The 19,687-nt window shown below is 46.3% G+C and overlaps 1 protein-coding gene across 2 annotated transcripts in view; it reads left to right on the plus strand.

The window, feature by feature from the left end:
- Positions 1-19,687, plus strand: part of MYO16 (myosin XVI) — a 2,357,781-nt gene that overhangs the window by 1,161,624 nt on the left and 1,176,470 nt on the right. For both annotated transcript variants that reach the window (XM_085622905.1, XM_085622906.1), the window contains exon 19: positions 3,943-4,014. In XM_085622905.1, coding sequence (XP_085479031.1) covers positions 3,943-4,014 — 72 coding nt within the window. The remainder of the gene's footprint in view (positions 1-3,942; positions 4,015-19,687) is intronic.

Below are 19,687 nucleotides of genomic sequence, written 5' to 3' on the forward strand. Positions count from 1 at the left end.
TTCACGCTGGGTTATCCTCTGCATAAAAATCTGTTATGCCTTGGCAAAGAAACAGTCCCCTGAAGGCCTTAGGCTCATTCATCCAGGGTCAAGGCGACCACCACAGCTCTTCAGCATCGTGTTCTGGTCTTCGACATCTGCCAAGTGGCTATGTGGGCATCCCTGCACACATTTTCCAAACATTATTGCTTGAATAACCAGGTCGGTAGGGAAGGCCTTTTCGGCCGTGTGATCCTATAGGTTTTTCTGGTCTAACACTTTTCTGCAGTCCCTCCTCTGGGGACGGTATTGCTTGGGTATCTGTTCTAAGGTAAGGAATGTGAGTCTAGATGTCTCTATTAAATGAACAAGTTACTTACCTTTGGTAACGCCTTATCTGGTACAGACATGATCTAGCCACAGATTCCTTACTGGCCCACCCATCCTCCTCGCATTGCAGATCAGTTTTTAGTGTCAGGACTGTTCCCCTTCCTGTATCCTTCGGTTCACAGGCGAAAGTTCCGAAGTAATAACAAGCCATTGTCCCCTTGGTAGTTCACACCGTTCATCACTTGGCATTCCTCCATGCTCCTATCCTTGACAAGGAACATGCCGATACAAGGCTGAGGTCACTTGGAGATCTCCAGAGCCATCCGCTTCTGCGCAGTAGTCATCACGCTCATATGACAGTGGCACCACAGGAGCTCCATCTTAAGTACTTTGGCCTAGCAGGCCCGAATGCCACCTTAAGCAAAAACAGACATAACAGTAATTAGAATATAGAAATGAAGATTCTAATGTTTAATCCCACGCTAATCCCAATGTATATTAGTATTTTCCTAGCTTATAGCAACATTTAAAGCAATAATCCTCACCACTCTGCATTTCTGAAAGCACAAACCATCACAAAAACAACATGAATCATGCAATTCTCTATTTCACCACAATCTAAAGTTAGTTTGCGTACCACAGTTAATTAATTTAGTTGTTCTGCCATGCCATTAGCATTTTAGTCCCACGTGTATCTTGTGTTTATCAAGGTGTAAGGGTTGGTTAGTTGTCTCACTTCAAACTAATTAGTACGAGTTAATGCTTAGAATGATTACGTAATTAATTTCATGCAAATAGAGGAGGCATACACAATTTAGTCTTACCTGTTCCATCAGTACATTAGAGCAAAGAATGGTTGTGCTGTGCAGAAGTTGACCATTTCACGCTGGGTTATCCTCTGCATAAAAATCTGTTATGCCTTGGCAAAGAAACAGTCCCCTGAAGGCCTTAGGCTCATTCATCCAGGGTCAAGGCGACCACCACAGCTCTTCAGCATCGTGTTCTGGTCTTCGACATCTGCCAAGTGGCTATGTGGGCATCCCTGCACACATTTTCCAAACATTATTGCTTGAATAACCAGGTCGGTAGGGAAGGCCTTTTCGGCCGTTCGATCCTATAGGTTTTTCTGGTCTAACACTTTTCTGCAGTCCCTCCTCTGGGGACGGTATTGCTTGGGTATCTGTTCTAAGGTAAGGAATCTGAGTCTAGATGTCTCGATTAGATGAACAAGTTACTTACCTTTGGTAACGCCTTATCTGGTACAGACATGATCTAGCCACAGAATCCTTACTGGCCCACCCATCCTCCTCGCATTGCAGATCAGTTTTTAGTGTCAGGACTGTTCCCCTTCAGGGCCCTAGTTGTGTTTTTTAACACACCATGGTTAGTCACTTCATGGCTCTGCTCTTCTGGTGTGGAAAATTGTGAAAAGTAGTGGCGTCAGCGCGCCAAGGTTGCAACTATATAGGCGACGCAGATGTCACAACGACGACGAACTTGGCGCCTACAATGTCACTTGGAGTTGACAGACGACATCTATCGGCGCGCAGGGGTACTGCTATCAAAAAGCTTCCACATCCAGCCTGACGCCTGGAAGTTCTATGGTAATGAATCTGCGGCTACATTATGTCACTACCAGATAAGGCGTTACCGGAGGTAAGTAACTTGTCTTTCAGAGACCTTGTGAATCCTTCAAAGAACAGGCCAAAGTGCCTGTTTGAGGTTCTAGCACAAGCTACAAACCTCTTCAGGTCTTAAGCCATTAGTGGCCTGGTGCAACACCTTTGTGGAATTTTTTGACAGGAAAGTCAGAGAAATCCATACCTCGCTACATAGGAGTGAATCACTTGAATCTGAGATTCTACAGTGCAAGTCACTTCATTGGTGGTAATATTTCTCTCCCATTTAGGAATGAGACCTATAGTGAACAATCTCCAAAGTTAAACCCTTGAACCACCTTCGGTATGCCATTCCAGGGTCTATCATCAAATCTCTTGACACATTCCTACTCCCCCTATGGACCAACACGGTCATTCCTCTCTTTGACAGGGCCTATTTCTAGAACAACTAAAAGCGGGTCAAGACACTCCTCTCTTGAAAAAATGATTTCTCGACCCAGAGAACATGAACAACTACTGCCCAGTCTCCACACTTCCATATTTAGGCAAAGTCATTGAAAGTTATGCTGCTTCCCAGCTCACTTCACACATTTGAGAAACCTCCTAGACCCTTCAATGGCTTCACATTGAGGCTCGGGCCCAATTCAAAACCAGCTGCATTTTTCACAGAGCGCTGCACTCCTCTTCACTCTCCTATCTAAGGGATAAACTGAAAATTTCTTGAGCACGTAGGGTTTCAAGAAATGCCCAATCCCTGCTCCTGGAACCCCCCACCATCAGTCGATGGTACATGAGCTAATCATTCTCAGCTAGTGCCACAAGAATCTGGAACACCTTAGCTCCCTACCTTCGCCTAACAACCTGCATAGTCACCTTCAAAAAGGACCTCAAGCTCCTCCTATTTGACAGACAGCTGGGTTAATCACCCTCAACCATACCTAAGTACTTTATCAAGGAGACAAACTACTTTCATTGTGTGTCTCCGCCATCTTAATCAATGCTTGGATCATGTAGGTCCCTGTTCAGCAGCTGCTTATGTCCTGTTCGCAGCTACCGATGCAATATGTCTGAATGTAATTAATGTAACTGTAACTTGCTGTACCCTCGTATCATGTTTCTGTAAAGCGCTCTGATGCCTTGAGGTCCGGTCCGCGCTATATGAAATAGCAACAAAAAAAAACATAAACAACAAAAAACATACCTTTGTATGTGTTCGAATTTGAGCACATTATGAACTGAGATTGTAAAATGTAGTACGCAATAGGAGTCACATGTGTGACCTTCTCCTTAGCACATCTATCTATACCCCTTGTTGCTCTTATTTAACTGTTTACCTCTTTAAACTACATACGGCGAACCTACAAACAAACATCAAATAACTCAATGTGTTATCAGAGGAAAGTCATGAGGATTCAAGGAGTGCTACCTCACATACAGAGGGAAGAATCAGAGAGTTATGCTACCGCACCATGCGCACTTGTTACAGCGTCAGAGCCTGCAAAACAAGGATACCTTGTGGTTGAATAAGTAAATGGTGTTGTTTGTAGATTTAGGTGCTCATTTAATGCCAAGCTGATCAAGGTACATCTGGTTACAATGGGAATCATTCTTTACCCCGCATGCGTTACTCCCCATGCCATTACCCCACATTTTTGACACTGCAAAATCTTTTGCAATGCAGGGCTTTCCACCGCAAACTATTACAACGCATTTCCCAAAGTAAATTGCGTTGTAATGGGGAATGCGTTGCAAAGGATTGCGCTGTAAAGCCCTCCATTGTAAAAGATTTGGCTGTGTAAAAACTGCGGGGTAATGGCACGGGGAGTAAATGTGTGCGGGCTAGTGTCTTATTGGTCACAATACAATATATTATTATGGCGATAGCTTTGATCCTTTGCACACCAATTACAATTTACATGTTGCAAAATATATCTAACGGTCTCCTTCTCTTGCCCCTCCTCTCTCCATGCCAAACTGAGTTTGTGCTTATTTTGTTCTCTATCTTTGTTTTTAGTGGCTGGAATGCTGCAGGTATCTCCAGATGAACTGTCTTCTGCCTTAACGACAGATGTACAATACTTTAAAGGTAGTTGATTTATTGGAAAATTCTGCTGTTTTAGTATTTAGAAAAACAATGAATAGGCTGTGCAAGTGTTTTTTCAATGTCATGACTTCCCATAATTAACTTTATTAAGTTTATGTGAACGACGCCAGCGTATTGTCCTTTATGCTGTGCTCTCTGTCCTTTGTCCATGGAGTAATTTCTAGTTTGTTGCATTTGCACCTTTGCAACTGGCTTTAAGTAACATTGCTTGCTTTTGTTTTAATTTGGTGTTATTTTAGTTAACAAGTGGTATCTCCAACAATTGGCCTTTTGCTCAAATGTGTCCAAAAACACATCTTCTGAAAATGGATGCAGGCAGCAGAAACCAATTGATAACTGGCCAAAAGGAGTGATCACTTGGACTCCTTTATCCCATATAACCGAAAAGTTAAAGCCAATTGACTTTCTATGCCTATACAAACTTAAAAAATGCATTGCCACATGAGATTTAGGGGCATATTTACAAGAAACTAATGCAGCGCGGTGCCGCAAGTCATTTTGCTGCCCCCACTGTGTTAGTTTCGAAGCACAGGGGTGCAACATATTTACAACAATATGTTGCACCTCTCTGCTTCCCATTGCACTGGCCACACAGTGCTGCCATGCGCCGGTACAGGGACCCTTGCACCATGGTCGTGGGGAGATTGTTTTTGTGCAGTAAGGGGCACCTTGCTGCACAAAAACAATCAATTGAGGTGATTTCCTCTTCCAATGCATGCTATAGAATGCAAGACACATTGAAAGAGAAAAAAACAGGGAGAAATTAAAACATTTCTCCTTATTGCACCTCGCTACGCCACCCCTAGGGTTGAGTAGCATTCGAACATTTCCAGATTTACGATTGCTCGTAAATCTGGAAATGCATCAGTGGACATGGGTATTGCGAGGGAACACCCACAGCAACACCCATGTCACGCCCCTAACACACAGAGGGGCAGATCTATATTGGAGATGCGCCACTTTTACGCCGCCGTTGCATCACTTTTGTGACGCAGCGGCGGTGTAAACCCTGCGCCACGTTGCGCCATATTTACATCGTGACGCATCTATGGAGATGCGTCACGATGTAAAGCCCTGCGCCACGTAAAACCTGCGTCAGGTTTCACGTGGGCGTGTCAACAGAGGGGGGGGCGTTCCGTCGCAGGAACGTCCCTGAAAAGTGACTCCGTCAAATCTATAAGATTTGACTGAGTCACTTTCCCAACGCTGATGCGCCAAAACCCTGCGCCTGCTTGAAGCATTCGTAAGGCTTGACGCACCATGTTAGGGATAGGGTAGGTTGGAACAGTGCTGGAGTTGCGTCGCGCTTGCGACGCAACTGAAGCACTGCGCCAAACTTACGCCATCGGATGCGTCACGCATCTGTTTATTCCTGCGCCATGATGCGCCGCATTGTAAATGTGTCGCATCATGTGTGGCGCAAGGGTAAACTTGCGTGACGCATCATTCCTGGCGCATCCTTGCTGATTTGCAGGGATGCGCCAGGAAACATAAATCTGCCCCAAAGTGTTAAGTGAAAAGGGAAGATATTTATAAGCAGAGGTAAAGCCATGCAGGGTGGCTTTCTGTGTGCTTGCAAATATCACGTAGCAGGTTGCGCTGCCGGTGCGTCACGCAAGGTGACCCACCGGCGGCGCATGGGGCTTTTAAATCTGCCCCTTTGTTTTTTCATTCTCCACACTTATCTGCGTATTCTGTACGAGTTTAGTTCAGAGCAGCTCAATGCTTCTCAGCATTGTAGAAAACAAAATGAGGCACTAATAGAATCGTCAATGAATACTATTTGGAGCCAGAACGTTCTCGAGAACATATCTTCTTGTAGATGATAAAGAAAGTGGTTTGAGCATTTATGTAACATGCTGTAGCTTCAGGATCTGCTGCTGCACCGTTCATTGCAGAAAGGGCTATGAGAATTTTGAGGCCGTGTCCAGTCTTTGCCAGGTTTCCAGCTTCCCTCGTGTTCATCTCATTTTGCATATATGCAAGTTGATTTTCCTATACTGAGCAGAACCAGAAAACGTACTAGGGCCAAACACTTGCTCAAATTATATAGAAAAGAGATATTTGAACATTATTTTCCTAGGACATAGTGCATGAATTCACAGGCCTAACAGGGCAGTCCTAGAAGACGTATCTTTTCTGACCTTGTCATGAACGGACTCCAATCAGTTGTCACATCCATATTACACTCTGAAACTCATGCTAAGTGGACATCTAGTCCCCTATTCAGGATTTCCACACTTTTGACGAAGGTTCTGCTGTGGTACTATTCAGCAGTTCATAGAGAAACGATGCTACAAAGCTTCAGTACTGGCAACATTTCAACCAGTGGCAGACAGAAGCCACTTTTTGTTCCATTGCAGAAAGAGAAGTAAATCTCAGAATGTCAAATTTCATAAGCAACACAACAAGATTACAACAAACAAGATACAGTACAAACCTGGCTCAATTAAATGAACCTTAACAGCTTCGAACCCCAACTTTCATTGAATACCAACTCACTTGGATTCACCCTGGACACCAACCACACCCACGGCATGGTAGCAGCTCCTGCCTCTAAACAGAATCAAACAGATTCCTCTGGAAAGTGACTTCATAACTGTAGGTAAAGCCTCATATTTTCACATCTGCATTGTGGTAATGCCATGCCCTTACAGACCAACGCTGGCACCCCACAGGGCCATACTACAAGCTGCAGTACATCTCATTCAGGGCGTGCAGAAATATGATCACACCACTGAAGTACTGGGTATTTTAAGCCCAGCGGTGCAGAGGAACACACCCTATGACTTCTGGGTTACTCCCTGTTTCAGACCTACAGAAACACAGAGTCTTCTGGGTGAAGTCAAAGATTCGTTTATTGGCTGCAGACCAATTACAGGTATCCTAGAAGTACAACCGCGTGTATGTTCTCAGGAGACTGCTGAAAAAAACACAGAAACGAGCTTCATCTAAAATACAGTTTTTCCTGCCTCAAGCATACATTCCTAGGTTTATGATACGGCAATATACAAGTGTACATTTCAAACGAAAGAGCAGAGTCATGATGACCATCCCACATTCCAATCAAGCCAGCCCACAATGATTTACACAGCAAAGCTCAGATCCCACATCAGATATCGATAGGCCCCAATAAACATGAGCATCTCCTGTTTTGGGAAACAGGCCATAAAGCAGGAACAAGCAGGTGCGAAAGTGATTAGCCGGAGGCTCGTGTGTGATGAAAGGACTTTATGGTGCGTTGAGCCCTGATACTAATCACAGGTGGCCGGAGGAAGGGGAGCTCGTAAGACCAGTTTGACCTGGGGCAGCAGAGCCAGCTGCCCAGGTCACAGAAGAGTCAAGGAAAGGCACATACATTGCAAGGCCCGTAGTTGCTTCATTATAGCCTATGTGAGGGCAATCACAAGATGGCCACTGCTTCCAAAATGGAACCCGCGTAGTGGTGCAGAATAACGTGTACGCAGTGTATTCATAGCTAGAACGTTATATAAAGCACTCGTGCATACCGCATTAACCATTTGCGGTTCGCTAATACCAGGATAGACAGGGGTAGGGCCCTGTCCCCTACGCGGTCCCGAATATTAAAGTACGACAGACCCTCCTTTTGCCCTTACATAGGCAATTACTATACTCATCTCAATACGAATCTAGGTCAATATTCACGAAGTCATGGAGATGTTGCTGTAGCATCATCCTATTACTTAGCTCGTCCCTTGATACAGGTTTCCTTACACATAATGTAGCACAGAGGCCACATATCGCAGGAGCACACTGTAGCACCAGACGCCCCGTTGCTGGGGCAGCTGTGCGCTTTACAAGTCTACAACATTTACATTTACATTTATGCACAGACAGAACAGGAAAAGAATGGCTAAGATCATTCCAATGACCATCAGGACTTTCCAACCCCAGGCAGATACCATTTCCCAGAACCACCCCACCAGTGACCAATCTCCTTTATCCACGTGTATGGACTCAGATATTTTGTGCAGTTTGGAGATGGCTTGATAGACTGTTGGAGCGTTATCTGGTATGAAAATGCAACAACTGGATTGGATAACCTTACATACCCCACCGCGGTCTGCAAGAATAACGTCTAGAACCATGCGGTTCTGCAAAGTCATAAGGCGATCCGCTTGGAGCTCAGCGGTCAAATTACCAAGGGCACCAGCCGTTACATTGACAGTGGATTCAACCACACGAGTCAGTTGTCTCAGGTTCCTACTATTTACCATAGGTCCCCAAAACGGCAGGAAACCCAAGAAGAAGTCTCCCGCTTCCTGACCGGCAGTATCCTCCTTACTAATTACGCCCCTCACAACTCTAGTCTTGTGATAGTCAGAGGCAGTAAAGGTTGGCGGTAGCAAGTTCGCAATGTAACATGTGCCCGAGAAATCAGGGGGCAACCATGTATATGCTCGGTCATTGCAAATGAAATATGTACCCTTGGCAGCCAAAAACGCAGGGGAAAACTGTGACGGGAAAGTGTACGTTTCAGTACAGTCACTTCTCCCCAGTTGAGCTCTAGGATTCTGACCATTACCTTGTAAGCAGAATCGACCTATGTGGGGTACGACCCAGATTGGGGATGAGATTTTTCGCTGTCTTTCACCCAGACTAATACTATACCCCGTTGCGTTCCATCCTACATAAGGTCTCAATTCTTCCTTGGGTATGGACGAGTATGCATCGATATCTCTGCTCATATCGGCAACTCCTCTCATCAAGGCCCTATTATTGGTGATAGGTCTGATGGAACGCGGTTGTCGAGGGGAGTAAGTATCTAGAGCATAGAGAAACATGGTTTGGAATGCCCATGACGATCCATTGTAACTAAATGGCAGTACCAGATAGGGAATACCCTTATTAATGGTATGTGGCATTAACCCACACACCCAACAATTGGTTGTATTCATTACTAGTTGGTGCTGGTGCAAGAGCTGAATAAACGAGTTGTTTACAAACTCTGATCGTCTGGTTTGTTCGTGTTCAGGCAGAGGGTGAAAAGAGTGTGAGGAGGCAGTAGAAAGAGGTATAGGCTGTACAGTGGGTGCAATGGGCTCTTGAGAGGAGAAAAACACAAATCCTACAGTAAACATTGTCATACTACACAGTATAAACAGGCATAAAAGTACAAAACATTTGCTTTTCATAACTTCACATATCTTTGCTTTAAAGTTCATTTCCTCAACGGGTCTCTCCATCTTAAAAAACTCCATCCTCTAATCGGGCCGCTCGCGGCGGATGAGTTTCTTCTGCTAAGGAGTACGCCTGTTAGTCCAGGGAAACGCCCTAGACCAACCAGAACCGTTGACCTAACGTCTTCGGCCTGTACCCCAAAGTCTTGGCACCGCGACCCTGCGGCGGAACCCGGATGGTGGTTCGGAAAACAAAAATCAAGAAAAGTCCTTCAGATGGGAGAGCTTATAATGTCAAAAAGGAAAAATAGTAAGAAAATCTTTATTTGTCCATAGGCCTTGGTCTCAAATTATAGCGGAGACGACCAGGTGCTGTTTGATCTTGAAACAAGAGTTCAGGCTCTGTGGTGTCCGATCGACTTGATGGTGGCACAGCTTCTTGTAAAATATCGTCACTCTCTTGGTCTGAAACTGTGCCTTTTAGGCGTGCATCACTGAATGGTACAAAACGAGGTACAGTGTCTGTCTCAGAGTCGGCGATACCCTCCTGGACCCACTGGTCATATGGCAGAGGCAAAGAGATCCTTTTCACATGGGTGGCGTGGATCCAGTTCTTTTTGCCTTTCACTCGAACCGCTGATCTTGTCGACAGAAGCACAAGGTGGGGGGCGATCCAGCGAGGCTCGTCATTGGTTTTCCTCTGAAAATTTTTCACCAACACCCATCGCCTGGTTCGATAGGGTGTCCAGGAGCTTCAGAAGCCGGGGGGAGAGTATCATGTACCTGTTGGTGCAAAACACGTAGTTTAACAGTCAAATCATACAAGTAATCGAGTAGTACTGAATGCTCGATCTCACTAAATTTCGCCGGTCTTGGCACGCCCCATACATTAGCCGGGCGGCCAAAAACGACCTCATAAGGACTAAGTCCCACTCATGAGTGCACGGTCATTCTGGTGGACAGGAGTGCTAAAGGCAGAGCGTCAGGCCATTTAAGACCGGTGCTCGCCTGAATTTTGGCCAGTTTGAGCTTTAGAGCTCCATTGTAGCGTTCTACTAATCCAGCTGATTGGGGGTGATTTGCAGCGTGGAACTTCTGCTTTATACCTAGCCCCTCACATACATTCTTCATCACTTTACCCACAAACTCGCTTCCATTATCACTCCACACCATTCTTGGCATTCCAAACCTGGGAAAGAACTCTTTCACGAGGGCTTTGGCTGTGGATAGGGCAGTGTTATCTTTTAGAGGATAGGCCTCTATCCATTTCGAAAAAGCGCAAACAACCACCAATACATATTTCAGGTTGTTGCACCTTTCCATGTGGATAAAGTCCAGCTGCAAAACTTCAAATGGATATGATGGGGGTGCAAAATGACCAGCTGGAGTTGGGGTTCCCCTACCAGGGTTGTATTTCAAGCATACCATGCAATTCTTGACCACATTCTCTGCGCACTTGGGAATCCCAGCATTCTGCCATACTGGAGCCAACAACTTACAAATACCTTTCGTACTGATGTGTGCCATTCCATGTGCCATCGTAACTACTGGAAGCACATATGCATCAGGCAACAACCATCGCCTATGTTCTGTCAGATCAATCCAACAACCATTCTCATCCAACTTACCCATACTTTCAATCCACTTGCTTAATTCTTTCTCCGTGGCTTCAGCTTGAAGCGACTTCACACTCTCTATTGTGTTTTCACACATACCAACATCATCAACCCATCTTGCGGGGCCTGCAACATACATTCTAGTCTTCACATCCTGTGCTGTTTCTTTCGCGATCTCATCAGCAAACGCATTCCCACGTCCAACATCATCTGTGATTTTCCTGTGCGCACTGCATTTCATGATCGCAACTTGCAACGGTAGGGTCAGCGACTCAAGGAGATCATTCACCAACTTGCCATTCTGAATTTTAGCTCCATGCGAAGTCAGGAACCCACGTTCTTTCCACAGTCGCCCAAAACTGTGAGCCACGCCAAAGGCGTACTGGCTATCTGTGTAGATATTCACTCTCATTCCTTCAGACAACACGCATGCTCTTGTGAGGGCGATTAATTCTGCTGCTTGGGCCGAATTATGTGGCACTCGTGCAGTTTCCACTACTGTGTGTAAAGTCGTGATAGCATATGCAGCAGTCGTGTCACCATTAGGGAGCTTGAAACACGAACCATCCACCCATAAAGTACCATTACACTCAGCCAGGGGAGTATCTTTTAGATCTACTCTCCCTTTCGTCTCTTCTTCCGTTCTAAACAGACAGTCATGTTGCTTATTCTCATCTAGGTCTGCTGGATTAGGCAGTAATGTAGCTGGATTCAGCGTATTGCATCTCTTTATGTGTATGTGATTTGCTAACAGTGTGAGCTCATAGCCTGATAATCGCGCACTAGTTAAGTGTTGTGTCTTGGTTCTGTTTAATAATGTGTCTACAGCATGTGGAACCATAACGATCAATGTGTTGTCCATTACTAGACCAGCAGATTGTCGGATAGACATAGCTGCAGCAGCTGTCGCTCTCAGACAGCTTGGCAATGCCCTCGCTACAGTGTCCAAGGTAGATGAAAAATATGCGCATGGGCGCGGTCTGTCCCCAAAAGGCTGTGTTAACACTGATAACGCACAACCATCTTTCTCGTGAACATACAATGTAAAAGGCTTGCTGTAGTCAGGGGTACCCAACACAGGAGCTGAACATAATGCATTGCGTAATTCCACAAAACTTTTCTGGCACTCTTCAGACCATGGGATAGGATTCGGTGTGTCTTTGCATGTTAATGCTAACAAAGGTTTTGCCAACAGGGAAAAATTGGGGATCCAGTGCCTACAGTATGAAGTAATGCCCAAGAAAGCACGCACTTCTCTCTGTGTTCTTGGCACACTCAACTGTGCAATGGCTTGAATTCTTTCTGGGGTCAGTTTCCTTCCCTCCTTCGATAAGAGATGACCTAAGTAGGTCACTTCTTGTCGACAATATTGCAGCTTCGAGAGAGACACTTTGTGATGGAAAGCAGATAAATGGCGCAATAATGACAATGTGGCTTCTTTGCAGATCTTCTCAGTATCCGCGGCGATCAGTAAATCGTCAACGTACTGAATCAGGATAGCGCCACTCGGTAAAACAAGTGCATCAAGCTGAGCTTTCAAAGCTTGGCTGTATATTGATGGACTTTCACAGTAGCCCTGGGGAGCGCGTTTGAAGCGGAAGCTTCGGCCTCCCAGACTAAAGCCAAAAATGTCTCTGCTCTCCTCTGCAATTGGGATGCTAAAGAAAGCATTCTTTAAATCGACCACTGAAAACCATGCAGCAGAGGCTGGAATCATCGTTAACAAGGCAGTTATATCAGGGACAACTGGAAACTGTGGCACAACAATCTTATTGACCTCTCTAAGATCAATCACAAATCTGTAAACAGGTGGCTGTGAAGGGTCCGTTCGTTTTAAGACAGGTAAAATCGGACTGTTGCAAACGTTGCCTCTTGTCTCTTCAATTACACCCTTATTAATCAAATCGCTTACAATTTCTAACAATGCTTTCTGGCCTTCATTAGAGATTTTGTACTGGGGAATACGTGGCAGTCTGACATTGGCTTTTAAAGTGACCACGTATGGCGGTATTTCCAAGAGGCCCACATCATTGGGACCAGTAGCCCAAAGGCCATCCGGAAGGGATGACAATTCAGGCGGCATTGTATTTTTAGACAAGTACATCGGGGAAATCACTTTCTTGCCTAATGTAAGTTGTACTCCTGAAGGTGAACAATACAATGTAGCATGTAATCTTTTTAACAAATCTAAACCTAGCAAATTCTCACCACAACCTGTGGTTAGGATCAGGGGTGCTTTCAGCTCGCAAGGCCCAATAGAAAGTGACATGGGACTGGAAATCGGGTTTCTAACCGGGGCGCCAGAAAAACCTACTGAAACATTTATATCGCCAGACAAAGGTGCGCCAGGGAGTTTTGAATGCATGATTGAACTCTTTGCAGCACCAGTGTCTAGCAGAAAGGGCTCCGTTACATTTGCTGTAGTCACCTCAACATACGGTCCGCTCTGATCCACTGGCACTGAAACAACTCCCTCTCTCTGTCTACGGCTGTCCTAGTAATCAATATTTTCTGCATCGCCGTCCTCTGCATAATAATCATTATTGTAGTACTGAGCTGTATTGCTAGTTGCGTTGGCTTGCTGATTAAAGCTATTGATGGTATTTTGAGGCAGAAGAGGACGCGCGTTCTGGGGAACATTTCCACGCCCTCTGCCTCTAGGAGCTTGCTGACCACCTCTACCTCTTGCGGCATACATATTGCCATTACGCTGCATCAATTTAGGGCAACTATATTTGAAATGACCTTCCTCTTTGCAGTATGAACATTGGTTGGGACCTACAGGGACACGTGGTTGATAATACCCATTCATTTGCTGATTGTTCTGAAATTGTTGGGGTTGGTGATAGACACCTTGGGGTTGCCTATAATTATTCTGACCTCTATGTGGTGGGTAAGCCTGTTGTAAAAGGACCTTCGTTTTTAGCTCTTTCGTTTTCTTTTCTGTTCTATCTTTCTCGTCTTTATCTCTGTTTTCATAATACTGTGCTGTAGCCAGTATTTGCGCTGAAGAGGAAACAGCCCAAGAACTTTCTGAATCTTTTAACTTTTTACACAGGTCAGGAAGTAAATTCTGCACAAATTTATCCACAAATAACCGTTGGCCACCCTCAGTACTAGGCCTGGGCAAAAATTTTGTTCCGTTCGCGGAAATTGCGATAATTTGACATTTTTGCGTTCCGCGGAGAGCGCGAAAATGTCAAAAATTCCGGTTTCCGCAGCTTGGCGATAATTTGTTTCTTGCTCGCGCTGTAAAATAATACATTCTCGCGCGCGCGCGATCGCCTTACCTGAATCCCTGCGTTCGCCGACAAGTTTTCTTGATCCGGTCGCGTTCTCCATGAGATGTTGTATTGTTTTTAGCCATTTGCGCTGTCTTGCGACAGTTCGCGCCCGCAGTGACGTCATGCGTCGCGCGATCACGTCTTTCTTCTCGCGATCATGCACCGCGAGAACAACTCAAAACAAGATGGCCGCGCCCGCAAGCAACCACATGGGTAAGTTGGCGACCCGCAACCATGCAGAAAATCTCACGAACATGCCGGAAAAAAACTTCCGCATCTTCGCGATATTTCTGCTTGTTTGCGATAATTTTAAACATTCTCGCGATAATTTGCGAAGGTTAATTCCGCAAATTCCGCCCACCCCTACTCAGTACTCATATCTTGCCCACTGTGGTCAATAAACGTTTCTTCAAACCTGGTAAAGAAGTCTGACACTGTCTCATCTTTCTTCTGCTTGCATGCAGATAGCTTATCCCAATTTACGCGCATCGCGGGCATTATTGTCTTCATATACGTGATGAGTCTACCAGGAAGTTCTGCTATTAAAGGCTCTGGTTTCCCGCCACCCATCTGTCTAGCGTCAGCAGCGATGATGTTAGCCCATGTGTCCCCTAGTTCCGCAGCATGATCCGTATTACGAATGGATCCCCACAAAGGCTGTGGAACCACATTCCCAAACAGCATATCTATGTCAGCCAGATTCATTACACAGGATTCTGCAGTTTGTGACAACTCTTTATAATAACCGGTAGGGTTTTTACGGGGATCAGGCAATGTCTGCTTAAGTGCTAACACCTCAGATCTTTTCCATGGAACATGTACCCAAATACGCTGAAAATGTGCTACGACAGGTGGATTAGCATTTGCATCAGCAGGTCTCCCAACTGGGGGAACCTCACGCATCGGATATTGGCGTGCTTTTACCCTTTTTCCCACAGGGACATCAGGTTCAAACAATGACTGTTGACAATCATCATTTCTGAAGGATAACACAACCGCAACTGCTTTATCTACATCGCGATCCACAATGGTGCCAGTTCCAAAATCAAATCTCACTCAACACAACTCCTGCGGGCTTGGATTTTTACCATTATCCTCCAATTCCTCACAGAAAATTTCGCACATTTTCTCAAAAACATACCTCTGTTTCGGGGCATCCCATTGATGAAAAACATTGACAACTGATTCCACATCATATAGTGAAGGGAAAACAACCCATCTACGCGCCATGCGATCTATTATCTTTTTCTCATCGGGGTTAGGCAATTGGCTGCGCAATTGCTTACGCTGTAAGCCAGGAGTCGCTCCGGATGACTCAAAGAGAGGCGACATTAACGTAGTAACCACATTCGCTAAACGCTGTCGCGCTGAAGGAGAAGTTGAGGCGAAAACAGGGGGATAAACAGAGGGGAGAAAAGAGGATGCAGAAACAGGTACTGGAGTGGTGCAAGGAAGAGTGCCAGGGGAGGCAGCTGCTGAATTAGACAAAGTCGCAGGAAGCGCGGGGGCAGTTGGAAACACAAATGGCGGCCCTTGAGAGGGCTGCGCTATAGAGATAGGAGCCGGCTGCGGAGCAGCTGGCGGTAGCGGCAAGGCTTGCAGTATATTAACTGGAGGTGGCATATTCACAAGCTGAGGAGGCGCCGTGGCATTTTGAGCATACGGGGGTGGCGAACTCAACAAATGCGACATCAGGGGATCTTTCTCCTTTTCTTCGGACTCATTCTGTTTAGAGTGTGGTAAAGCTGGGTAACATTTATCGATCCCTAGCTTACGCTGCCTGTGCAATTGCTCATTCATCTGTTCCTCCTCATTATCCTTGAATCGTACAGCTGCTTGCATTACCGTCATACCTTTCTCTCTCTTATTCTTTTTCGCTAGCTTAATTTCCTTCTGTTTGGCTTCCTTTCGCCATAAGCGGAAAGAATCAAACATCGCCGGCCGGGCTTTCTTCTTAAACAATTTAATTTCCAAATTATCTAAAATATCGGTATCGAAACTACCATTTTGGGGCCATTTTAAAACACCGTCTTTTCTGGTGTAGTGGATCCATACTTCGTTATATGCAATGGGGCCTACGCCATGTTTTACATAGAGCTCATAAGTTGGAGTTCCAACCGGAGGAACCGGACATGATTCCTCCAGCTGGAAATCTCTTCCACAACCCAAACAAAACAATCTACCAAATATCCTAGAACCAGGCATCTTCGCTCACTAGTCTAGATCCACACGTCAAAGGATTATCGATTACGATAGTCTCGTGAATACACGAGTCCTCTGGCTTTGGCGTTTGCAAACTCCAAATTTCCAAATCAAAACGAAACCGAGGGATACCAAACAAATGGGAGACGCTCCACTTATACTTAACTGAATATTGATGATCGATGGCGTCACCAGAAGACTCTCTCGATTGTTTCGCTCTCTCAAACTCGTCAAGGGTCCAAAACAGGTCGGTTAATCAGGGCAGCAGTCCTTCGTAGCCGTCGGGACGCGGAGAACCTCGCAGAAAAGACTTTCGGACCACGTCGACATGCAGGGGTCGATGAAGTGGCGGCCTTCCTCCAGAATTTCCACACGAAGCTCCTCACGAACCTCTGGCTTGGACTGGTACCGCTGAAATCGTCCCGAGTTGGGTGCCAAACTGAAGTACTGGGTATTTTAAGCCCAGCGGTGCAGGGGAACACACCCTATGACTTCTGGGTTACTCTCAGTTTCAGACCTACAGAAACACAGAGTCTTCTGGGTGAAGTCAAAGATTCGTTTATTGGCTGCAGACCAATTACAGGTATCCTAGAAGTACAACCGCGTGTATGTTCTCAGGAGACTGCTGAAAAAAACACAGAAACGAGCTTCATCTTAAATACAGTTTTTCCTGCCTCAAGCATACATTCCTAGGTTTATGATACGGCAATATACAAGTGTACATTTCAAACGAAAGAGCAGAGTCATGATGACCATCCCACATTCCAATCAAGCCAGCCCACAATGATTTACACAGCAAAGCTCAGATCCCACATCAGATATCGATAGGCCCCAATAAACATGAGCATCTCCTGTTTTTGGAAACAGGCCATAAAGCAGGAACAAGCAGGTGCGAAAGTGATTAGCCGGAGGCTCGTGTGTGATGAAAGGACTTTATGGTGCGTTGAGCCCTGATACTAATCACAGGTGGCCGGAGGAAGGGGAGCTCGTAAGACCAGTTTGACCTGGGGCAGCAGAGCCAGCTGCCCAGGTCACAGAAGAGTCAAGGAAAGGCACATACATTGCAAGGCCCGTAGTTGCTTCATTATAGCCTATGTGAGGGCAATCACAAGATGGCCACTGCTTCCAAAATGGAACCCGCGTAGTGGTGCAGAATAACTTGTACGCAGTGTATTCATAGCTAGAACGTTATATAAAGCACTCGTGCATACCGCATTAACCATTTGCGGTTCGCTAATACCAGGATAGACAGGGGTAGGGCCCTGTCCCCTACGCGGTCCCGAATATTAAAGTACGACACCACACTCATCCTGATGGAATTCCATTGGCTCCCCCTGCTGGCCAGCACCATCCTCAGAACCAGTTGTATAATTTAAATGCTGTCTCTACCAGTAAAACACACAAGATGATGGACGGAATGTTGCACAATGGCAAAACATTCACCCCCAGTCACAGATCTGGGTTTAATGTATCGTTATTTTGCTCACGACGCCGCCCCAGTTCAGACATGGCCATATGCAAATCAGTCTTGACCCTGTGCCTCATGGGAACAGTCCAGCCCGAACTGCCAAGCCATGTCTTCCCTGGACCGGAATCAAGCATCCTAGGACCGGTTTCTGGCTATCAGCCGTCATCAGCCAGGATAGCTTGACTCCAATGGCGTAGTGAGCACGGGACCCACGTCTGGGCATACCCTTCCCACATAGGGTGAACAGCAAAACACACAAGATGATGGACGGAATGTTGCACAATGGCAAAACATTCACCCCCAGTCACAGATCTGGGTTTAATCCATCGTTATTTTGCTCACCACGCCGCCCCAGTTCAGACATGGCCATATGCAAATCAGTCTTGACCCTGTGCCTCATAGGAACAGTCCAGCCCGAACTGCCAAGCCATGTCTTCCCTGGACCGGAATCAAGCATCCTACGACTGGTTTCTGGCTATCAGCCGTCATCAGCCAGGATAGCTTGACTCCAATGGCGTAGTGAGCACGGGACCCACGTCTGGGCATACCCTTCCCACATAGGGTGAACAGCAAAACACACAAGATGATGGACGGAATGTTGCACAATGGCAAAACATTCACCCCCAGTCACAGATCTGGGTTTAATCCATCGTTATTTTGCTCACCACGCCGCACCAGTTCAGACATGGCCATATGCAAATCAGTCTTGACCCTGTGCCTCATGGGAACAGTCCAGCCCGAACTGCCAAGCCATGTCTTCCCTGGACCGGAATCAAGCATCCTAGGACCGGTTTCTGGCTATCAGCCGTCATCAGCCAGGATAGCTTGACTCCAATGTCGTAGTGAGCACGGGACCCACGTCTGGGCATACCCTTTCCACTTAGGGTGAACAGCAAAACACACAAGATGATGGACGGAATGTTGCACAATGGCAAAACATTCACCCCCAGTCACAGATCTGGGTTTAATCCATCGTTATTTTGCTCACCACGCCGCCCCAGTTCAGACATGGCCATAAGGCAAATCAGTCTTGACCCTGTGCCTCATGGGAACAGTCCAGCCCGAACTGCCAAGCCATGTCTTCCCTGGACCGGAATCAAGCATCCTAGGACCGGTTTCTGGCTATCAGCCGTCATCAGCCAGGATAGCTTGTCTCCAATGGCGTAGTGAGCACGGGGCCCACATCTGGGCATACCCTTCCCACATAGGGTGAACAGCAAAACACACAAGATGATGGACAGAATGTTGCACAATGGCAAAACATTCACCCCCAGTCACAGATCTGGGTTTAATCCATCGTTATTTTGCTCACCACGCCGCCCCAGTTCAGACATGGCCATATGCAAATCAGTCTTGACCCTGTGCCTCATGGGAACAGTCCAGCCCGAACTGCCAAGCCATGTCTTCCCTGGACCGGAATCAAGCATCCTAGGACCAGTTTCTGGCTATCAGCCGTCATCAGCCAGAATAGCTTGACTCCAATGGCGTAGTGAGCACGGGACCCACGTCTGGGCATACCCTTCCCACATAGGGTGAACAGCAAAACACACAAGATGATGGACGGAATGTTGCACAATGGCAAAACATTCACCCCCAGTCACATATCTGGGTTTAATCCATCGTTATATTGCTCACCACGCTGCCCCAGTTCAGACATGGCCATATGCAAATCAGTCTTGACCCTGTGCCTCATGGGAAAAGTCCAGCCCGAACTGCCAAGCCATGTCTTCCCTGGACCGGAATCAAGCATCCTAGGACCGGTTTCTGGCTATCAGCCGTCATCAGCCAGGATAGCTTGACTCCAATGGCGTAGTGAGCACGGGACCCACGTCTGGGCATACCCTTCCCACATGGGGTGAACAGCAAAACACACAAGATGATGGACAGAATGTTGCTCACTTTGCCACTGGATTCAAGCAAGCCTGGCTGAAGACGGCTGAAATG

This window comes from Triturus cristatus, chromosome 8 (genome assembly GCF_964204655.1).
Source record: "Triturus cristatus chromosome 8, aTriCri1.1, whole genome shotgun sequence".
In the NCBI taxonomy this organism is placed as follows: Eukaryota; Metazoa; Chordata; class Amphibia; order Caudata; family Salamandridae; genus Triturus; species Triturus cristatus.